The 23646-nt window shown below is 49.2% G+C and overlaps 1 protein-coding gene across 1 annotated transcript; it reads right to left on the bottom strand.

The window, feature by feature from the left end:
* Window positions 1–8127: 8127 nt before the first annotated feature.
* LOC147599887 (olfactory receptor 14J1-like) lies at window positions 8128–8760 on the bottom strand. The gene has a single exon (XM_086753717.1). It carries the CDS (start codon window positions 8758–8760, stop codon window positions 8128–8130), a length of 633 nt encoding a protein of 210 aa, XP_086609843.1.
* Window positions 8761–23646: the final 14886 nt, after the last annotated feature.

Raw genomic sequence — 23646 nt, forward strand, 5'->3', positions numbered from 1 at the left:
TGGCAAAAAGGAAGCATACAGGAGATGGCTGCAGAGACTTGAAACAGAGAAGGGATTCAGAAATAGGGTTGGTTTTAGGAAAGCTGCAGAGTTGAGACTTGCAAGGGAGTTCAGGGGCACAACAATCAGCTGTTCCCACTTGAGGAAAAGGTCAAGAAGAAAGGAAGAGAATGTGTGGCCACTGCTGGGTTTAGTAAGAGGAGGACTAGATAGGTTTGAGGTACTCTCAGCCTTTGTCTTCTCCAGCAAGGTCTCTGAGTTGCGTGTGCCTAAAAGGCAGAGCCCAGCCAGAACACAGCAGTGGATGGAGATGGAGTCAGAGGTTACTTAGGTAAGGTCAGTCCTGAAGAGTCCGTTGCACCAGATGGGATGGATCTTAGGATGCTGAGAGACCAGGATGATGTCATAGCAGGGCTGTTCCGAGACATTTTGTGATGTCATAATGAGTGGAGGAAGCAAGAAGCAAATCTTGCATCCCTCTCCATGGAGCTGGCTGCAAGCTGTCATGAGGCAGTGCTGAGAGACAGGGCAGCACCTGAAGGTGTCTTGCAGTCTTCTCTTGCCGGCTTACCTACCCTGCACGCAGCGAAGCCCCGCTCCGGGGAAAGCAGGGCATCACACGGATACCGTCAAGCCAAGACTTCAATTTAATGCTGCGCAACACAGGTTAAATACCCGTACACCCGCTACACACGCGAACGCACCCGCCCCCCTGCTCCCATGGACCCATCCGTGCCCGCCACACACCTACCCCTACACTCATGGATTTATCCGTGCCCACCACGTACATGGACACACCTAACCCCTGCACTCATGGATTCATCCGCGTCCAGTGTGTGAGTCACCACGGACCGCCCCTCCAGCGTACGTGCATCACTTCTAACGTTTCCCCACAATTCCCCTCCTCTATGCTAAATAATTCTAGTCTAATGGCTGGTACCCTGAGGCGGATGCCGCTATAACATAGTTGATCACGAATAGTTGCCTAGTAACCCCTCAATCATAGCATGCAAGAAAGGTAACAATAACAGAAACAAACAAAGCCTTATCAAAGCAACTACTAGGATCGTCAGACCTATGGACACAATATTTCTTAGCCATCTAGGTAAACTGAAGAGGTCCGAAAACTACCCCCAGTCTTTTAGAGCCCTGACGTTGAATACTAACTGGGCAGCATGCGCACTTGTCTTCTCCGAGGCCAAGGAAGCATTTTTGCTGAAGTCCAAACAGCAGTAGCTTAGGAGACCTAGGACTCCCTCCAAGTCGCTGTAACCGATGCCAGGCCTCGCAAGGGCATAATCTAATGCCAACTTCATTTGTGTCAGTCCTTCGTCGCGTGCTGAGTTCGTGAACCGCTCCCAGAAATTAGTCGTTATCACTGGCACTGGAAGACTCACAATCAGGATTAATCCCACTAGGATGAGCTGGAGAGTGCCACACCGCTCGGTTACCCTGCTGATCCTCCAGCCATAGCTGTACCAACCAGGCTGGGATCCATCGGGTCCCCGCACCTGTGGAGATACAAGCACACCCTCGTCCCCATGTTAGCAAATCAACGGGACCTTCCCAGCCTGGGAAGGCGGAACCAGACCTTTGGGAGTGCCTTGCCCCCAAACAGCGGCTGATGCGAGGAAAAATGGTTTTGGATAGGGGAAACGGATTGGGGGTCAGCGAAGGACATATGATTCAGTACCACAAGCGCTTCACTGACCAAGACCCCCGGCGCACCGCTCTTTCCCCCCTCTCTTAAGCACGTTAGCTATGCTTTCAGGGTTTTGTGTGCGTGTTCTACAATTGTTTGCCCGGTGCTGTTCAGAGGAATGCCAAACGTATGACAAACTCCCCACGTCTGCAGGAAGTGGCAAAATACCCGTGATCGATAATTCGGCCCATTGTCAGTCTTTATCTCCCGAGGCACCCCTAGGCAGGCAAAAGCCCAGCTCTGGTGCAGGATGGATTTTGTGTTATGGACGTTGTGAATGGACACACGAAGAGAGCTCAGGAGCAAGTGTCGATCGCAACATGAATGTATTTGAAACAGCCAAATAGCGCATAGTCTGTGATATCTAGTTGTCGTACCTGGTTCGGAGCATACCTCCGGGGTTAACGCCTGGGTAGTATAAGGCCTGGTTCGGCTTTGCTGCTTGACATGCTGGACAGGCTGGCACTACAGCCCAACCGTGTGAGATGGGCAGTCGGAACTGACGTCGTATGGCGTGTGCGTTCTGATGTATTATTCTCTGTATCACTTTTATAGACAGGTGACCAAGCACGGAATGTTAATGATTATACCTAGTATGATGCCTTGTATCACAATTTTTTAGCTAAGGGTAGCAACCACCTAGCTATGCCCTACACAAGCTAATAAGATTACTAATGACACCTTATATATATATATCTAAGAAAACCCCCTAAATTTCACTATTTTCTACTAATTTTCTATTATGATATTCTCTATTACTACAAACATAATAACTTCAATAACTTTCTTATCTACAAAGCCAGTGACTAATTTTGCAGGCCTCTGTTGAAACCAGCCATAAATTCCATTAACAATGTCTTGTATTTAAAGTTCCCTTCTCATTCCGTGGCTTTCTCCCAACGACTATGATTGTATCCCACTTCCAAGGTCAGTGTGTTTTCACTGACCTACATCTCCCCTTGTTTGTTTACGAGAAGAGGCTTGTTTCAACGCTTTATCTATTACAATCTGCACACATTTTAATACACACAAAATACAAATTAAAATAAATATATAAAAGCATGAATGAGTAAAACATCTTACAGCTATTTGTAATAAGCTTCTATCAGTCTTAACTTTCGATTTTTTTTTTCAGTCAAACATATTCATGCAGCAAAGCCCATCAAAATCCTGACAATCATGATTTTGTTATCTACTCTGTTACCCACCCTACTATGCCAATAACACCACCGCCGAGCAAGAGGATAATTATCAGCTGGGTCAGAGCAGAGAAAGGAGACAGATACAGCACCTTCAGGGCGTCCCCTGCTATTAATAAAGTGTGCTCCGGATCCTCTCCCCGCCCCCACCCCGAGTCACCCCCGTTTTATCCTCAGCAGATTCAGTGAAAGAGTAGCCACTAGACGTTGCTGCATGCGTGGCCAACGCATACAACAAGGCCTGACCAGATGTTGCTGCATGTGTGGCCAGCACATGCAACAAGGCCTGTCAAATATGTGCTCTGCAGGCTAACAGCGGTTCTGTTTTGTGAAATAGTATAGCGTATAGAACCTATATCAATTAACAGTGTTAATAGTACTGATATAATTGCATGTGTTTACTTAGCAAGCCAAAAGCCCAATTTATTTAGCATAGTTAATGCCTAGCCACTTGCCACATCAAGTGCAAAGATTGAAGCAGCAATAATTTCACCTGGTTTCCAAAACTCTATATTATCTTGGCAATCAGATTCAAAGCTGTGTGTACTTCGTTTAGGTCTTTTATGCTGTCTGGATTTTGATATGTGCTCGCGTGATTACACCATGCTGTACCGTTGCAATGTATAGGTCTTAAAGCATTTACAATCACTACCCCTCTAGTAACATTAGCTCCTGAATAGTTAAAGAAAATAGGCAGAAGTCCATCTTTAGGGATCCCAAAAGTTCCATCTTTGTTATTTAGCACTCAGCACTCACGGCTGCTGTTATTTTACACAGAATTGTCGTCCTACCGCTATCTGATCTGGCAGATTGACCAAGCATGTTCTAAAAGGCTTATTTGAAGATGATATAGACAAAAAAATGATGTCCTGTCCTGTGGCATTAACCATAATTACCCACACATTTGTTCTTTCCATAACTGATGTCCATGGAGCTGCCACACAGGTTGTTAACAATCCGACGGAAGCAAGGCAGCTTGGAGCGCTGGTCGTACCCATCGTGCAGGGATCCACTTGTTCACTGCTGCTGTAGAGACACAAGCATATCCTTTCCCCCACATCATAAGAGGGAATGGTCCTTCCCAATTACCTGTTTCCAGATTCTTGTGCACCTGCTCATTAACGAGACTTGGAAAGCCAGACAGTGTCCTTGGTCTCATTCACAACAACCCTTATTATCAGAGCATTTTATCAACATTCTTCACACACAAAATCCAAAGCTTCTGAGAGGAAAATTAACTCCATCCCTGCTGAAACCAAGACAGTATTCACCCCTTATTTCATACCATTTACTTCATGCTTATACGCACACACACACAAACACGCCACCTCTATAACAAGGAAGCTCCAAAGACTGCAGGCTCCTTTTCCGGATCTCTGGGACCTGGATCAAAGGGATTTTCCGGCTCGCTGTTGGTCTTTGTTTCCATGGACGAAGGAGCGGACGGGGTAACGGGTGCTGTTGAATCTCCTTTCTGCGCGTGATTCTTCAAGGCTTCAAACATTACACGCCACACCGGTAATAACTTTTGAACAGCAGGGTCACCCTGCATTACACAGTCCCACAGTCCAATACCTATGGTGTTCCGGGAGCCCACTGTATAGATATTACAGAGGTTTGCGTTTGATACGTGAGCGGACACCCAAGTCAACAAGCTCTTCAGGTCAGTGTTATTAATAGCACAGTTCTGCTCCTCTAACACTTTTGTTAGACTCGTTAAAACTGATTTATGTTCCTTTGAAGCAGTGCAATCTCGTCGTTCTGGTCTGGAGGACCGCGGCTCTATCACCCGCCGCTTTCTCCTTGATCTCGGGGACCGCGGCTCTTTTCCCCACCGGGAAAGCGCTAGGACCCCGCTCCGCATCCCGCGACTCCTCGGGCGCCACCTCGAAACTGGCTCCCACCTCACTATCACCCCTCTGCAAATTTACAAGCGGTGGAGCCGATGGGGCAGAAGGAGAGACAGAGGGCATTTCTGTGTCCTCGTATTTGGGGGGTTGTTCTTTCGGGTCAGGCTCCTCCAGCAAGGAAGGCATGATACACGGGGGAGTACACCCAAATTCCATCGTCCCTTTACCACCATCAGAGGCTCCCGGCCGAACCAGGCAGACCACCTGAGCTCCACCCCTCATCCCCTCCGCACCATCTCGACCCTGTTCGTCCCCCTCCCCTTCCGAGGGCCGCCCTTCTCCTTTGATTGCAGTTAAAGCCGCAACCTACACTTCGCACGCCTCTCAAGCCTTAGCCAGCAGTCTTTTCACCGAACCTAATCTAACGTCTCTAGCTGCGTCGCCACACTCTTCATTCCGACACCCCCTTCTTCCAGTAACTCCTTCCCCGCCACCTGCAACTGCACCACTTCCATCACCTCTCCCGGCTTGTTCATCAAGCCCCTTTTCTGCATCCATAGGATGAACTCCGTCAACGGTGCCCTGTGCACCGGACAATTCAGATCTTTACCCAACGCCTTTAATACCTTCACTGTATCAGAGACGGATGCCATCCTAAGAGCAGGCAGGCACGACCGCCGTGCGGCCCCAGCTCAAAACCATCCAGACCATCACACGTCAGGGTCACCACTTGCCGGCTCTCTTGCCAGCTCACCTACCCCGCATGCACCAGAGCCCCGCTCCGGGGAAAGCAGGGCATCACACGGATACCATCAAGCCAAGCCTTCAATTTAATGCTGCGCAACACAGGGTTAAATACCCGTACACCCGCTACGCACGCGAACGCACCCGCCCCCTGCGCCCATGGATCTATCCGTGCCCCCCACGCACCTGCCCCTGCGCCCATGGACTTATCCATGCCCACCACGTACATGGATGCACCTGCCCCCTGCGCCCATGGACCTATCCGCGCCTAGCGCGCGAATCACCGCGGACTGCCCCTCCTGCATACATGCAGCCCTGCTAACATTACCCCACAGGATCCCAACTGACAGCGTCTTCAATAAGCCGAGTTCTCATTGGAGCATGTCCAGGGTCTGTGCTCTGCTACTCTCCTTCGCCATTTCCTGCGGATCTGGGAGACCACAATTTCATGGTCACTAGAGCCAAGGTGGACACTGGTCTTCACATCCCTCACAAGCTCTTCCTCTTTTGGGAGTACCATGTCCAGGGGAGCAGAAGACTGGGTGCCCCATTTGGCAGCTGTGCTAAGAAATGTTCCAGAAGCACCACAAAAAACCTCCTGGGCTGTTTTGCATCCTTCTGTCTCACTTGGCCAGTGAATACTGGGGACACTGAGTCCCCCATAAGAGCCAGGGTCCATGATCCACAGATTTCCTCAGGTCATTTAAAAGGCATCGTTCACTCCTCGTCTCTATGAACTGTAACTCTTTCCTGGATCTGGCAAGGATAGAGTTAACTCCTTTGTAGAAGTGCACAGCGTGCTGTGCTTTGGATCTGTAACTGACCCAGTGCTGATAACACAGCAGCATTTTGGCTGTTGCTGAACAGCCCTGGCAGAGCACAAAGGCTTCCTCTTTCTCACACTCTGCCCCACAGCAGGTAGGCTGGAGGTATGCAAGAAGTTGGCAGGGGCACAGGACTGCTGTGTCCAGGATGGGGCTCACCAGCACAAGGAAGGCCCTGACAGACGGGAGCGAGTCCTGCAGAGGGCAGAAAGATGCTTGGGGCCTGGAGCACGTTATGGACATGGAGAGGCTGAGAGATCTGGGTTTTTGAGAAATCCCTCAGAGCCAAACACTGGAGCAAGGACCCAGAGCAGCTGGTGGGATCTCCATCAATGGAGATTTTTGATAGGTGTCAAGACAAGGCCATGAGCACCTGATCTAGCTGGAGCTGTCTGAGAAAGGGCTTGGCTGACAGACCAGCTGTGACAACAGCTATGAGATTTGTTGCATCAGAGGTTTCCTTTTTATTAATAGTGGTGGTGGAGTTGAGCACAAGTGAGCTATGGAGGAGGATGTCGGTGAGCATACAGCTAAGGTCCCTTCTCAAGGATGGACTGTATGGGCAGAGATAGAAATGGTCGCTTGTGGGACTGATCTGGGACAATTCTCCTAAAGCAGCTTCCTTGGAGTGTCAAGGGAACATGGCGACAATTGAGGGTCCTTCTGTGCCCACGGTGCCTTGCTTCCTTTACTGGGTCACCTGGTTCTGCACAGTGCGAAACCTGCTGTGTGCTCCATGTTGCACACTCACACAGCTTGGTTGTATACCGGAGTTTTCCTCTCCCAGTCTCTTTCAAGCCCGGCCACTCCCCACCTCTCCCCACCTCCCCTGTCCTTTCTCCAGCACAGCTCAGCCCAGGACTGCAGCCCAGTCTGGGCTGGCCCCATGGCACTGCCCACTGCAGGGTGCTGCAGAGCTCTGGGCACTCACACTGCAGCCCCAGCCCCTCTGAAGGGCACAGCAGCTCCTGGAGGACACAGAGAGGTCTCAGCCTCCCCATTGGCCCTAGGGCTGCTGCTTGCAATAATGACAGAAGGAAACACAGGCCAGTCAGTCTCAGGGTCTCCTGCAGACGTATTGTAAGTGATCCTCAATACCAGCTCCATTTGCCCTCTTCTCTGCCCCCACCAGCCCCATTACCCAGGACCAGAGTCCTGGCCCTGGGGCTTCTCAGGCAGCACCCACATCTCCCCTCCTTCTACCCGCTGGGTCCCCACTGACTGCCATGGCAATACAGAGTCCTCATTTGTGGGTTTGGTGATTTAATGCTTCACTTTTGAAGGACTTGAACTTTGAAGGTGTTTCACCTTCTGAGTTTCCATTCACTCCCAGCCCAAGGCACATGGCACATCCCCATTCTGTCCTTATCTTTCCAAATTAATTTCCAGAGACATTGTATATACCATCAGCCAGTCATACCTGAAACAGTCTGAGGAGGTAATTGGGGAGCCCATGCACCATCTCTACGGCCATTGGACCCCAAGAAGACAGCCTTTAAAAGCAGAACTTTTTGGTCCAATGGAAATGAATTGTACTGTGAGCATAACCCCAAACACCAGGAGAACGCAGAGAGGAAAACCTTTTTAAAAGACCAATTTACTTTTGCAACATTTTTGGAGGAAGAAACCAGCCTTCAGACACTACACCCAGGAGATTTCCATTTATTGAGGAACAGCTAGTGGACTGGTCACATCTGACAGAGTGCTGTGCAAGGCTTAACAGGATCAAGCCTTGGGAGAAGCAGTATAAACCTAGAAAATTATATATAGATAGAATTACCACAGGGAAATACATCCAGACATGTGGCTTAAGATAAACTCTGGGAAACATGAGGACAAGGGGAGGCAGACTCCTGATAGAGACATGTTGTCCATTGGGCCAGTTTCCATAGGGCATCCTTGAGCTCCTGGTTCCTCATGCTGTAGATGAGGGGGTTCACTGCTGGAGGCACCACCGAGTACAGAAATGACACTGCCAGGTCCAAGGACGGAGAGGAGATGGAGGGGGGCTTAAGGTTAGCAAAGATACCTGTGCTGAGAAACAGGGAGACCACAGCCAGGTGAGGGAGGCACATGGAAAAGGCTTTGTGCCGTCCCTGCTCAGAGGGGATCCTCAGCACAGCCCTGAAGATCTGCACATAGGACACAACAATGAACACAAAACAGCCAAATGAGAAACAGGCACTGAGCACAAGAAGCCCAGCTTCCCTGAGGTAGGAGTCTGAGCAGGAGAGCTTGAGGATCTCGGGGATTTCACAGAAGAACTGGTCCACAGCATTGCCCTTGCAGAGTGGCAGTGAAAATGTACTGGCAGTGTGCAGCAGAGCATGGAGAAACCCACTGCCCCAGGCAGCTGCTGCCATGTGGACACAAGCTCTGCTGCCCAGGAGGGTCCCGTAGTGCAGGGGTCTGCAGATGGCAGCATAGCGGTCATAGGCCATGACTGTGAGAAGATAATACTCAGCTGACACGAAAAAGAAAAAAAGAAAAACCTGTGCAGCACATCCTGCATATGGGATGTCCCTGGTGTCCCAGAGGGAATTGGCCATGGATTTGGGAACAGTGGTGGAGATGGAGCCCAGGTCAAGGACAGAGAGGTTGAGGAGGAAGAAGTACATGGGGGTGTGGAGGCGGTGGTCGCAGGCTGTGGCAGTGATGATGAGGCCGTTGGCCAGGAGGGCAGCCAGGTAGATGCCCAGGAAGAGCCAGAAGTGCAAGAGCTGCAGCTCCCGTGTGTCTGCGAATGCCAGGAGGAGGAACTCAGTGATGGAGCTGCTGTTGGACATTTCCTTCCACTGCGATTTAAGGCTGTCCAAGGAGGAAAATGCATGAATAAATTAGGACAGATTTATTTAGGCAAAATCTATTCAGTTACTCATAGATACCTCCAAGAATTCATCTCCCCTTTCAGGAAGACCTTTTCCCAGTCCCCTCCATGATCTGTATTTGGTGCTGGCTGAGGGTGACTCTGGGAGCAGGGAGCTGTGCCGTGGTCTCTGCAGGATTCAGTCCTGCACTATGGCAATATGTAAATAGGAAGATGGAGTGAACTCACATGAAATCCACTTCTCTTTTCAGAGAGCTTTCTGCATTGTCACTACCAGTTCTCCCAGCTCTGGAGGTGAGCTGTGGGGATTGTCTTTGGTTTGTTCTGTTCTGGTTGCTCCACCACAGCTGAAGAGTGTTGGAGTCCTTGTCATTCCTGCTGCACTCCAAGTAAAATCCTGTGAGTCCCAAGAGGCAAAGGAACTGTCCCTTAGTGTGGAATGAGGGCAGACCCTGGTCTCAGCTGCCCTGTGCTGGCACCTCTTTTGAGCTGGAGGACAATCACTCTCGGGTGTTTCTCCCCCCCAAAAACCTGGACACTTCTGAGAGCAGAGGAATTCAGTTTCCAAGTGTACACCACCCTATACCTCACTCCTTCTCTTCAAAATCAGGGACGATCTTGGTGCTCTCCTCCCAGGCAGGGACACTGAGGGCTTATTACAGCTGCCTGCACACAGCTGCCTAGCAGCATTTCCATGGCTCTAGCCCTGGAAATTTTCCTGCACTGGGCACCTGGAAAAGCAGTGATACCGTGGGACAGTTGCACCCCTCTGAAGGGCAGCCTGGAGCCCTGCAGGACTCCCCGGGGAAAGAAATATCCTAAAGTTGGAGTGTCCTGAAGAAAAAGCCAGAGCTTTTCCAGCCGCACACATCCCATTGTCTAGAGCCCTAAAGGTTAGGGGAAGGTTTGGTTGCTTTTCCTCCATGGAAAAATCTCCATGACAGAACCTATGGAGCTGGTGTCTCAGCTGAACCTCTTTGGTGGTCATCCTCACCCCTCTCTTCGGTGGTCAGGTTTCTGGGAAAGCAATTGATGGTGAAGTTCTTGTTTCACTGAGGCAGGGGAGGATTTGCTGTGTGCAAAAGAAGACCAGGGAATTGCTCCAGGAAAGGTGCCTGCACTGCAGGGGATGGCAGGGAGGTGCCCAAATCCCCCCTCCCACCGCCTTTCTGGCATCAGCTCCCTCTCCCTCTCTGACAATGTCTGTGCCGCCTGCAGCTGTCTCTGCTGGGAACCGCTTCTCTGTGCCCAGGTCTCTTCCCTGGCAGTGCTCACAGAACCAGAGCCCCATCCCACTCCCTGTGTGCTCAGCTCTGCCCTGCAAACACCTCCTGGCAGCAGGGAACTGTTGTGGGGGCAGCTCTGTCTGTGCAAGGGCTAAGGAGCAGCTCAGAGAGTCCTAAAGAGAACGGGCATCTCTGTGTCTCCTCAAGAGTGGAAAAATAAGATGCCATCTCTCACTTCCCAGCAGCCAACCAAAAGGACTATTTTCACATTGATCGTCTCTTGAAAAGTCCCCTTGGAAATGTCCTGGGGATGGCATGGAGCTTGGAGCAGCCCTGACCCATGCAGCACACTCTTGACAGCAAAAGGACCCATGCTGTGTGGACAAGGAGACCAGGAAATTGCCTGAAATTGCCTCTGTCTTCACAGAGGTCCCTCCTTTCACCCACGGTATCTCCTCAAAGCCTTGGCAGCTAAGTCCCTGCCTTATCACACAGGCCCCCAAGGGTGAAGGGACCCAGCTCGGAAGGACAGCCATGGGCACCCCTGGATGCACACCTGGCTTTGCACCCTTGCACTCACCCCCAACACAAGGCAGACATCATGCCCTCTCCTACTGATGGTGCAGCAGGGAAGCCCTGCTCAAGAGCTCGTCCTCCTCCTCTATACAGAGGAAATGGTGAGAATCCTCCTGGCAGTTCCTACAGGCTGTGGGGTGAACCAGCTCAAGGAGATCCCTCCAGGAACACCAGCTTCAATGCCCTGCACGCAGAGACTTACCGTAAAGAGGGCTGTGAAGATTTCTGCCTCAGCGAGCTCTCGGCATCCTCCCACCCAAGGCTGCCTTTCACCTCCTTGTGCCTCGCTCCTCTCCCCTCAGCTCCTGCAGGCAGAGCCCTCAGCCCTGCTGCGCTTGGCAGAGGAGCTGCTCCTGGGCAGAGCTGTCTCTCTGCAGCGCTGCCCTGTTACCAGCAGCTCCCTCCATCCCAGGAGCCCGGCCCAGCTCAGCAGCAGAGGCCCAGCCCAAGGCAGCACTTTCTCTGTCCCCTCTGGGCTCCCTCCAGCAGTCCCTGGGGCTGCAGGGGAACCTGCTGGGAAACAGCCTGAAGCCGTCACTGATGGTCACTGCCTCAGCTGGGAAGAGACACTTCCTTCCAGCAGCATCATTGCTCCTCTCCAGAGAAGAGTTGGCTGTGAGAATCACCTTTCCTTGTCCCTCTGTTAGGCAGGGTGCCCAGACAGTGACAAGGAGGGATCTCCTTTACCCCTGCTGAGGGAAAGGACTCAGCAGAGTCAATCAAGGCCTCTCACCCTGGGTTTGCAGTCCTAGGGCTGGAACAGGACCCATCCCCCTCCCATGCACACCCCAGACCCAGAGGAGGTGGGATGCCTCTTGCCTCCATTCAGCTGTGCACAAAGAGCTGCACCTGCACGTGAGCTGTTTTTCTCAGCTCCCTTTGTAATTCCTGGTGACTGAGGGTGTTGTTCAGGTGTGAACACCTGCTGACATTTGAAGTGACACCAGAGTTTGTCCTAGAGGTGTGCAGGCAGCTGCAAGCTCTAATTGAAGCAGTGCTGATAGAGAGGACAGCATCTTGGGGCATCCTTCTGGAGCCTGGAGGGAAATTTGGTTGGTAGATGGAAATGAGAGCAGTTAGGACAACTGAAACTTCCCCTGTTCATTATGTCTGAAGTAGTCTACAGTGGCAGTCAGCTGAGCAAATGGAACCAAGTCTCCCTCAGCTCTGTTTCCTAGATCTCCACTGCCTGTAGTGGCAGTTTTCTCATGGACATCCCCACATTGCATGACCTGATGCAGGGCAGCTGCTCAGCTACAGGCCTGTAGTGCTACATGAGGTACCAGCACGCTGCAGCACACCTGCATGGGGCTGGCAGGGACAGCACTGGCCCTGTGGGAATTTCTCCCAATCCTGTCAAAGCAGGTGCAGGGCAGATACCCCAGACAGCATCACCGACAGATTTGAATCCTTTGCACCAGCCCAGGTGGCATCTCAGAGAAATTTGGTTTCTGTCAGCCACTGACTGAATCCCACTGCTGCAGAGAGGCAAGGTATGACCCAAGTTCATCCAGGTCATGCAGAGCAGTTCATGGACAGGAAGCCCATCACACTGCTGTCTCAAATCTTTTTACTACTCCCAAACGCTGTTGGTTCTTCTTTCCATCAAACCTTTGCTCAGACCATTGACAATACAACCAAGGAAGCATTGAATGGTTTAGACAGTGTTCCTGGGTCACAGCATGTCCAAAGCCAAGGACATTTTCAGCAGCACCTTGACCTCCTGGAGCTCAGCTTCTCCTCCACCACAGGCCCTCAGGGGCAGCAGAGACACTACGGACAGCAAAGCCTTCTCCAGCCAGGGCTACAGATCCCAGTCGTGGTTTTCTCTGGCCTTGGGGACCCAGTGGGTCCCTCATTTCATCTTTACCCTGTCATCTGCCACGCACTCCAGCATGTCTGTGGTCTCCAGCAGAGCATTTGCACACATGGGGTCTTGGGCACTTTGTACCATGCTTGCCTGTGACAAGTCTGAGCTTGGCCCCGGTGCCACAGCTGAGGTGCTGCAGCCCAACCAGGCACCAATGCCCTCAGCCTGGGGCACGGGCAGAAGGAGCTGGAGTCCCATGTGCCACCACAGAGTTTTGGCATCGATGGAATAAATGGTGAAGTGTGGTGGGACAGCTCACACTGCTGGAGGTGCTTTTCAGGAGAGGCAGGCTGGAATGATCCAGAGGGGGATGCCCTCCGTGTGCAGGAGCTCATCGTGTGTATGGAGCTCATCTGCGGGATGTGGTGAGCCCTTGTGTGTGAGGGTGAGAGGAGAGGCCTGTTAGTGTGACATCCTGGTGGGAGAGGAAGAACCTGCCATCAGGGTAAGGAAGTGTAGAGAGGCTTATTTAAGCAACCCAAGGAGGTCTCCAGATCAAAGCTTCCAGGTCTTATTGGAGACTTTAATGACCCTGATGCCCTTAATATCTCAGATTCCATTTCTGCTGAGACACCAGGCTAGTGTCACAATGAAGCCACACTCAAACATCTTCAAAATGTCATGGAGACTGATGGAGCTCCCTGGAGGCTTGCAGCACCCAAATATTGCATGGATCTGTTAAAAATGAGCAGAAGAGTTAAAGGCTGGATATCCAGAGCATGTCCACATGGATCCCATTTTTGGGTACCTTAAAGAGTAGCTGGCTGGATTTAGCCAGGTTAGGTTGTCCCTGGCCATTCTCTTGGCTTTCTGTGATGAATGGACAGGACTACTGGACACGAGGAGAGTGGTGGTGGTCTTTGACCTGGAAAGCAGCAAGGCTTTCTGCATGATCCCCCAAACTATTCTTGTGGTCAAGTTAGGATCTCATAGTCTGCATGAGTGGATAAGTAGATGGGCAAAATACCAGCTGGGTGGTAAGGCTGGAGAGATGTGGTCAATGTGTGGAACTGTGCTTGGAGGTACCTAGCCAGTAGGGTCCAGCAGGGGTCTATCCTGCTCAGAGGGCTGGGTACCCAGAGAACAACTGGTCTTACTATTAAAGGCTGAAGCAAAGAAGGCATTAAGCACCTCAGCCCTTTCCTCATCCTTTGCATCCATGCCCAAGAGTGCTGAATGGATCAGTACCAGTTTTTCAGGAAAGACAGGCTGGAAAGATCTAGCATGGAGTTCCCTGCAAGTGAAGAACTTAACTTTGTGTATGAAGCTCCTCTGTGGGGCGCGTGAAATGTTTAGTGAGCTCTTGTGGGGAAAGGTCAGAGAAGACCACCTCTCATGGTGGGAGATAAGGAACCCACAGTCACCATAGAGAAGTTGTCATAGGTTTTTTTTCCAGATGAGTCTGGCATTTTCTGGAAGGGGAATCCAGCAGGAGGAAAATAGTCCAGGTGGTTTCTGATGTGACTTGGAACAAGTTGCCCAGCTGCCAGATGGGCCAACAAGGGTAATGCCAACCTGCATCCGATACTTGCAGGCATGGAGACCTGCTGTCATAGTTCAGCCCCGATCGGACCAGACTACGCAGTCTCTCTCTCACTCCCCCCACCTTCCGAGAAAACAGGGAGAGAAAATATAAGGAAAAACGGCTCGAGGTTTGAGATAAGGACAGGGAGAAATCCTTAAAGTTACCGTCACAGGCAAAACAGACTCGACTTGGGGAAAACTATTCATTTATTACTACAGATAGCAGGATAATGAGACAGAGAACAAGATAACCTCCCCCCACCCCTCCCTCTTCCCAAGCTTAACATTATGTCTACCACCTTCCCCTCCTGAGCGGCACAGGGGGGAAGAGGGAATGGGGGTTGCAGTCAGTTCATCACACGTTGTTTCACACCGCTGCTTCATGGTCGGGGGAAGAACTCCTCACATTCCTCCCCTGCTCCATTGTGGGGTCCCTCCCACGGGCCACAGTCCTTCGTGAAACTGCTCCGGCAGTGGGTCATCTCTTCCACGGAGTTCAGTCCCTTCAGAACAGCTGTCCCAGCGGGCCCTCCACGGGCCACAGCTGCCTTCAGGCATCCACCTCCCCCGGTACGGGGTCCTTCACGGGCTCCAAGTGGATCTCTGCTCCTCCGTGGACCTCCATGGGCTGCAGGGGGACAACCTGCTCCACCATGGTCATCACCACAGGCTGCAGGGGAATCTTGGCCAGGAGCCGCATTACTCCTCCCCCTCCTTCTTCACTGACCTTGGCGTCTGCAGCCGTTCCTCACAACAGGCTGGTAGATGTCTCTCAGGATCTTTTTACATCTTATTCATTTCTCATCTCCTCTCCACTTCTTGCATCCGGCTGGACCGAGTCAGGCCCAGCCGGCCGCCTTGCGAGAGGCCAGAGGGTGAGGCCTGCAAGGCCCATGAGGCCTGTGCCTCCCCCTCTGCGCCTCTGCCCCCGCTCAGCTTCTTCACATCTTCTCTTCTCTCTCTTTTTTTTCTGTTTTCCCATTCTTAAATACGTTATCGCAGAGGCGTTATCACGAGACATTCTGCTACCAATCAGCTTGGCCTTGGCCAGCAGTGGGTCCGCCCTAGGCCTGGTCAAGTCCCCTGAACAAAGGAGAGCGACTTCTAGCAGTTTCCTACAGAAGCTACCACCTTAGGCCCCCCCCTACTAAACAAAACCACGACACCTGCTCAGGTATGTGCAGACTGGGTTCTGCGATCCTGTGATAGAGGGGTTCCAGCTCCCAAGGGGAGTGAGGAAGGAGGATAGATGCAGATGCTGAATGTCAGAGGAGCAGACTTTGGCCTCTTCTAGGGAGGTGTAGTGGGGATCCAATGGTCACAAGCACTGAGAGGCAGCAGAACTCAGTAGAGCTGGTCTTCAAGGATGCACACTCAAATGTTACCAGTCAGAAGCTACTGGAGGGGCTACATCCAAGGGTGCTGACCGAGCAAGATGATGTCACAGTAAGGCCACTCTCCATCGCTGAAAGGTCATGGAGACTGGAGGGACTCCCTAACAACAGGAAAAAAAGTCACAGAATCACAGAACCACAGAATTATCAAGATTGGAAAAGACCTAAAAGATCATCCAGTCCAACCATCACCAATACTTCTCAGCTAAATCATATCCCTCAACACAACATCCAAACGTTTCTTGAACACCCCCATGGTCGGTGACTCCACCACCTTCCTGGGCAGTGCATTCCAGTGTCTGACTACCCTTTCCGAGAAGTAATATTTCCTAATGTCCAGCCTGAATCTCCCCTGGCGCAGCTTGAAACCATTGCCTCTAGTTCTATCACTGTCTACACGAGAGAAAAGGCCAATCCCTAGCTCACTACAACCTCCCTTCAGGAAGTTATAGAGAGCTATAAGGTCTCCCCTGAGCCTCCTCTTCTCCAGACTGAACAATCCCAGCTCCCTCAGCCGCTCCTCATAAGGCCTGTGCTCCAGACCCCTCACCAGCTTCGTAGCCCTCCTCTGAACGCGTTCCAGGGCCTCAATGTCTTTCTTGCAGTGAGGGGCCCAAAACTGAACACAGTACTCGAGGTGCGGCCTCACCAGTGCCGAGTACAGGGGGACAATTACCTCCCTGTTCCTGCTAGTAACACTGTTTTTGATGCAAGCCAGGATGCCATTGGCCTTCTTGGCCACCCGGGCACACTGTCGGCTCATGCTCAGCCGAGCATCAATCAGTACCCCCAGGTCCGTTTCCTCCACACAGTCCTCCAGCCACTCCGCCCCAAGCCTATAGCGCTGCCTGGGATTGTTGCGGCCGAAGCGCAGGACTCGGCATTTGGTCTTGTTGAACCTCATCCCATTGGCTTCAGCCCAGCTCTCCAGCCTGTCCAGATCCCTCTGAAGGGCCTCGCTACCCCCAGGCAGATCCACACTCCCAGCCAATTTGGTGTCATCTGCGAACTTACTGAGGGTGCACTCAATGCAAGTGTATGTTGCATGTATCTTTCCAAAAGGTCCAGAGGTGGAGCTGCTGAGCATCACATTGGATGAGGAACATGTCTCCCAGAGGGTGTCCTCTTGCATTGCTTTTCTGGGTGTGTGAAAGAGAGGCGATTGGATGAAGCCAGGGCTGATCATGCCTGACCATCACCATTGCTTCCACACCTCTGGGTGAGGGCAGAGCACTGTCATTTACCAGGACACCAGCAGGGTTTTCAACACTACCCCCCACTATATTCTCTTTTCCAAGATCAAACAAGATCAGTGTTCACACAGAGTGAGAGAAAGGGTCATCAGTTTGCTGATCCATGACCTATGAAAAAAAATCATACGAATATACAGACAAGCAGCATCAATATTCTGAAACTGAAGATTTCTTACGCATTTATTACACTGAGATCTTTTTCTGTACGTTTCAAATTCTGCCTGACATCTTCATCCAGGGGTTGATGCAGTTGCCCACTCAGAGGTGGCCACTGCCTCCAGGATACCCAGGAGTGCCTGAAGCCCCCACGTGGGACTGGGAAATGTGACCCAGGGCTGATGGGAGCATTTCTGCAGCAGGAACTGGTGGACAGACAGGGTAGATCAAAGCATCTCAGTGAAGACAACTCATTTCTCGCTCATCAGTAAAAGGGAAAGCCTGGACAATTGCAGCCAAGCTGTCCAGTTTTGGAGGAGAATGAGAAATGAGTGGGTCTAGATGCTGCAAAGCCTGCCTGAAGACACCATCTATAACCAAGAAATGTTGCCATTAGTGCGGGCTGTTAAAAAAAAAAAAGAGCATTTCATTTCCTTTGTCTCTTTGCTTCTCTTTGTGAATTGAGGGAGCTCATGACTTCAGGGTGTGACTCACTGTGAGCAAATATGAACAGAGTCCAGGGCAGGGAGTGCTTTGGGGGTTCATAGAAACCATGCTTGACACAAAAAATAGAAAAAAGACAAATATCCCTGATAAGCACAAAATAACAAGTCTTTTAAGCCATATCCCAAGGTTCCCAAACCATGGAAGAAAACCAAAGAAGTCCTCTTCTGAATGTAACTTCAATTGCTGGGTCAAAGCCTTCAGTTGATCAATACTCGTGTGAATTGATCCCGAGTGGTCACTAAGGTTCATACAACACATGCCTTCAAAATCCTGACATCCGTGACCTTGAGCTAAGAGTAGAAAATCAATTGCTGCTTGGTTCTGTAATGTAGCGTGCCTTATTGAGTTAACATCCATTAATAAGCCTTGCAAAGCGATACTAGTTGCATTGCTTTCTCTAGTAAGCCAACATCCTAACTTATTAATCATATTTAATGAGTGTGCAGTCCCTGTAGATGCAATCAAGGAAACAAACATTCTCTCAGCTACATTCCAGAATTCTACATTTGAATCACAGTTCTCTGGGAGTGTTTTTACAGCTCGTCTCATACGACGACTGAGTTGATATGTCAAATTATGAGATGGGATATTAGGACGAAATAGTGTTAGTCGGCCAACAGCACATGGACCTCCCACAGCCCTCCCAGGAATACCTTTCCATGCCCTATCCCCACAAATAAAAAAAATATCTTCAGGAAGGCCAATAGCATCGATCCCAGGGATAATTTGACTCGATGCAGTGTTATTACACCAAGTCCAGTTCTTGAAAAATTTTCTGTGTGGTGAAACATCAAACCCAGAACTATTCATGTGTATTTTAGCCGTGTAGTTCAAAGAGAAACAAATTTGACTTTTCAGTGTACCCATAATGTCTAATTCCTGGTTGAATTGGCAAGGCTGGAAAATCATGTATCACATTTAGTGAGGTGTTATACCAACCTCGTGGTTGGGAGGTGGTTTTTCGCCATGTCTCATGACACCACCAGAGAGGCTCAATAACACCTGTTTTTTTGCATGGACTTTGTACTGAAACATTGTAAAAAGTATCTAATTCCTGACTTGCTAACGGTACGCCTACCAAACAGGTATGAAAAGGAGCGGTTGGTGTAGCGATAGAAAGACACATGGTACTTGTGTTCGTTGCTTTAGCAAGGACCAGCCAGACATTGCTATCAGGCGCATTCAAGCTGACAGCGGGCAATCCTGTGACTCCTCTGATGAATTTGAGACATAGGGTCACACAAAATGCGATGGAACCCATTGCAGTCGATCACCTGTAGAAACACAAGCATATCCCCGAGCCCAAGTTATTAGATCTTTTGGTCCTTCTCATTGTCCTGAAATTGAATTCTTTGCCCTTACCAATGGTTTACCTTGAAAAGGTATGGATAACCCATGTTGTTTTTCATATTTTGACTTATATGTCTCATCTTGAGTCAAAAAATTAAGGACATAAGTTGCTTTCCATAACCTTTCCTGTGGAGATTCCAACCCCATATTCCCTCTTTTTTGTTTATTGAGCTGTTCTTTCAAAATCCAGTGAGTTCGCTCAATAATTGCTTGACCTGTGGGTGAATGAGGAATACCTGTGACATGTTCAATATCCCATTGTTGTAAAAATACTGGAACGTGTGCAGAGCTATAAGCAGGCCCATTGTCAGTCTTCACTCTTCGTGGAACACCTAAAATTGCAAAACAGGTTAGCCAATGTTTACAAACATCACGTGCTCTTTCTCCCATGTCTGCAGTAGCAACAAGATACCCAGAAAAAGTATCTACTGTTACATGCACATATTTCATTTTTCCAAACTCTCCAAAGTGTGTGACATCTGTTTGCCACAACTCGTTACCTTTAATTCCACATGGATTAACTCCTTCTTTGACAGTCAATGGGGCTAAGAGTTGACAATCAGGACAGGCTGCAAGAATACTTTGTGCCTGAGTCATGGTTAGCTGAAAATGCCTTTTAAGTGCTCTAGCATTTTGATGATAAAAGGAATGTGACAATTTAGCTTGCTCAAATCGATTAGGAACTATTGCAGACATAGTGTAAAAATCTGATAATTGATTACCTTCCATTGTAGGACCAGGTAAATCAGTATGAGATCGAACATGCATCACATAGAATTCATGCTTTCTTTGATCTATTAGAGACCAAAGCATGCGAAGTTCAGCCATTAAAAAAGAATTATCCACATTCTTAATCATTGAATAATCAAGTCTCGCTACTATCCCTGCTACATAAAATGAATCCGTGACAAGATTAACAGGCTCATCCTTAAATTTTAACAAAGCCATGTTTACTGCTACCAACTCAATTACTTGAGTTGAGCCTTGTGGAACAATTTTTACTTCATGCTGCCATTCCGCCTGAGGGGATGGTTTCCATACCACGGCTGCTTCCCTTGATTTGCCAGAGCCATCTGTAAAGACAGTAATACCTTGTATAGGGGTTGGTCTACAACGTAATTTTGTATACAGGGGCAATTTAGTAATTTCAGCCCAAATTCGACGTTTGGGATAATGAATAGAGATTTGGCCTTGAAAATCAGCCAAAGCAATTTGCATATCGAGATTCTCAGCAAGAAGCCAATTCACATTTTCTTTGGTTGCTGGAACAAAAATTACAGATGGATCTACTCCATCAAGAGCCTGTAATCTGGCCCTTCCCTTTTGTATCAATTCAGCATAAGCTTTAAGAATTGTTACTACTGTTTTTGATTGAGAATGTGGCAAAAAGAGCCATTCAATTACAAGTAGAGGGTCTTTTGCACTCTCTTCCCATTGAAAGAGAACTGCAAAAGGTTGAAAAACATTAGCAACTATTGCCAACATGATTGGTAGTTCAAGGAGACGTTGCCATCCTTGCCGATTTTCAATTTCCTGTGAAACTATAGATAAGGCTTTCTTGGCCTCGTTAGTAAGTGTTCTAGATGACAATGGATCAGGATTTCCCTTTAAAAGTATGAATAATGGATGTAATTCTTCAGTAGTGAGTCCCAAGACTAGTCGAAGCCAATTAATTGCTCCTAAAATTTTTTGCAGTTCATTAAGTGTTACTGTGTCCTTTGGCTTTATACAAAGAGGCTGTGGACGAATTTCTTGTTTGGTAATTTGCCATCCTAGGTATTTCCATGGGTTGGTTTCCTGTACCTTGTCTGGTGAGATGTGAAGGCCAGCTTGTTCGATGGCTTTGTATACTTGTGTAACAACCCTTTTTAAGTCACTGTCAAGTGGTGTAGCAATTAAAATATTGTCCATATAGTGATAAATGATGGCATCCATATTTTGGATTCTTACTGGATTATCAACTGCTTGGCAAATCATTGGGCTGTTTTGCATTCCTTGTGGTAAAACTGTCCAGTGGTATCTTTGCATGGGTGCTTGCTGATTTAATGATGGAATGGAAAAAGCAAAACGTGGTGCATCTTCAGGACGTAGAAAAATAGTGAAAAAACGGTCCTTTAAATCAATCACTGTTAAAGGCCAATTGGCTGGAAGCATAGATGGTGAGGTCATCCCTGGTTGAAGAGCTCCCATAGGCTCAATTACAGCATTAATTGCTCTGAGGTCATGTAGCAAGCGCCATCTGCTGTTCTTTTTTGGAATACAAAAACCAGGAGTGTTCCAAGGGCTCATGGAAGGCGTGAAGTGGCCAGCTGCCAACTGCTCCTCCACCAGTCTGTGTAGTTGTTCCAGGCGTTCTCAACGTAGGGGCCATTGATCAACCCACACAGGTTGTTGAGTTAGCCAGGTGAGTTTGAAGATCGGTTGCTGCCAGGCTCTGATCGGTTGTTCGACGTTCTCTGCATACAATGTCTCTGTTTCCGTTCTGCTATGTGGACCATAGTTCTGAACTGTCCAAGCACATCTCGTCCCCATAGGGTGCATGGAACTGGAGCAACACAAGGAGCAGCACGGGGTACCTGTCCATCTGGTCCGATGATCACTCGAAGAAGTGCACTTTGTTTTGGTTGCTGCATTCCTCCTATTCCCACAATTGTGGAAGCAGGGTCTGCTGTGGGCCATTCTGGCAGCCAGACAGAACTCTGGATTATAGAGACATCCGCACCAGTATCTACAAGTCCTGTAAAACAACGTCCGGCAATGGTGCATGTTATCATAGGTTGTGTCCCCTTTATAGATTTTGTCCACAATACTTGCGGTTTTCCAGTGTTGTCAAAACCTTTTTTACCTGAATGTCCAGATTTCCCAGAAGTTTCCCCTTGAAAAGGTACAAGCTGTGCGATACGCTGTCCTGCTGAGATAAAACATGGGGGCACCGGTGTCCATGTCATGATTTGAATTTCTCCACTGTAATCTGAATCAATGATTGCAGGTAAAACAAAAAGTCCCAGTTTAGTGGTTGATAATTTACCAATTAGCAAAGCATGCATCCCTTTTTCCACCGGACCCCAAACTCCCGTCGGGATAAGAATTACATCAGTTGTTGTTATTGTAGCTGAGTGGGCAGTGGCCAGCTCCAGCCCCGCACTCCCTGCAATGGTTGGAGTGAGGTCGCCTACCACACAGTGTGACACAGATTTATTTGATTGTTTGGGGCGCGCAGCCTCGCCCCCCGCCTCACGTTTCCCAAGCGATCTGATAAAGGTTGTCCATCCGCGTGATATCTGGAATGACATTCATTAGACCAATGTTTTCCTTTCCTACAACGAGGACAGTTTCGGGGTGGAAAATTTTTTCTGTCTGCATTTTTTGGGCAATCTCTCTTTAAATGTCCTAAAGAACCACAACAATAGCACTTGCCTTGTCCTGACTTTTTATCCCCTACTTTTAACTGCGCTGCGAACTGCACTGCGAGGGCATTAGCTAGGGCATTGTCCTATTGAGCCAATATCTTGACATGCACTGATCATATCAGCCAAAGAGGGGTTACGGTTTTTCATAGTTTGCAATACAAGCTTACAATCATTGTTAGCATTTTCAACAGCCAATTGTAATAGCAACAGCCCTCTTGCATCATCATTGTTGATCCGCCGCTCTAAAGTAGCTTGCAGACGATCTATGAAATCTGCGTATGGCTCATTAGCTCCTTGCAGCACCTTAACAAAAGATTGAGGTCCTTCACCCCTTGATGCTGGAATTTTTCTCACTGCCCTAAGAGCAATATGTCTGATTTGAGCATACGCTTCCCTCGGGAACTGTGCCTGCAGGAGCGGGTTACTATAAGCACCTTCTCATGTCAATTGTTCATATCCTATTGGAATCTGTTGATTTAAATTAGTAGCACATTGCACAGTACATCCTTCTTTAAAATCTGCATGCCACATGATGAATTGTGTAGGTGTTAACACCATTTTCATTAACGATTTCCAATCATGTGGAGCCAGAGTATACGACTCTGCTATTGCCTCAAGTAAGGTTGTAGTAAAAGAAGAATGTATCCCTCCCTCCTTTACTGCTCGTCGCAGCTCCTTTATAGCATCATAACTGAGAGGCTGCCAAACCAGCTGCTGATTAGCTTGATACATAACCGGACAGGCTGAAACAGTTTGCCAATCACCATTCTGCATTGCCTTTTTTTTACACTCTTTTCAGATATCACACTGACGTGTGGAAAACGGACTCCACAATCTGTAAGATTGTAAAGTAGGTATGTTTATTCAGCACTGGGCAGCACGGGGGGGTAGTCCCACCAAAACCGTACGCACCTTACGTGGCAACTCACTCATTTATACAACCAGGTGTTACATATACATAAAGTTTCACAATATGCCTATACACATGCATGACCTATCCCCGCTTCGTATTAAAATTAGTCCCAAGGGGTCATTTTCATAAACTCCTCCTGTCTGGGCTTGTGCGGTGCCTCCTGGTGGTGGGCGTCGGGGGTCGTGGGGATGAAGGCAGGTGACTCCTCTTCGTCACCGCTAGTAACCTTCTGTTCTTGCGCAAACTCAGTTATCCCGTGGGTTTCATTCAAGCTGCAGGGTCGGTTTTAGCCGGTTCTTGAAGCGACGCCTCTAGTCCTTA

The sequence above is a fragment of the Chlamydotis macqueenii genome, chromosome 8 (assembly GCF_036417535.1).
Source record: "Chlamydotis macqueenii isolate bChlMac1 chromosome 8, bChlMac1.mat, whole genome shotgun sequence".
NCBI classification, from domain to species: domain Eukaryota; kingdom Metazoa; phylum Chordata; class Aves; order Otidiformes; family Otididae; genus Chlamydotis; species Chlamydotis macqueenii.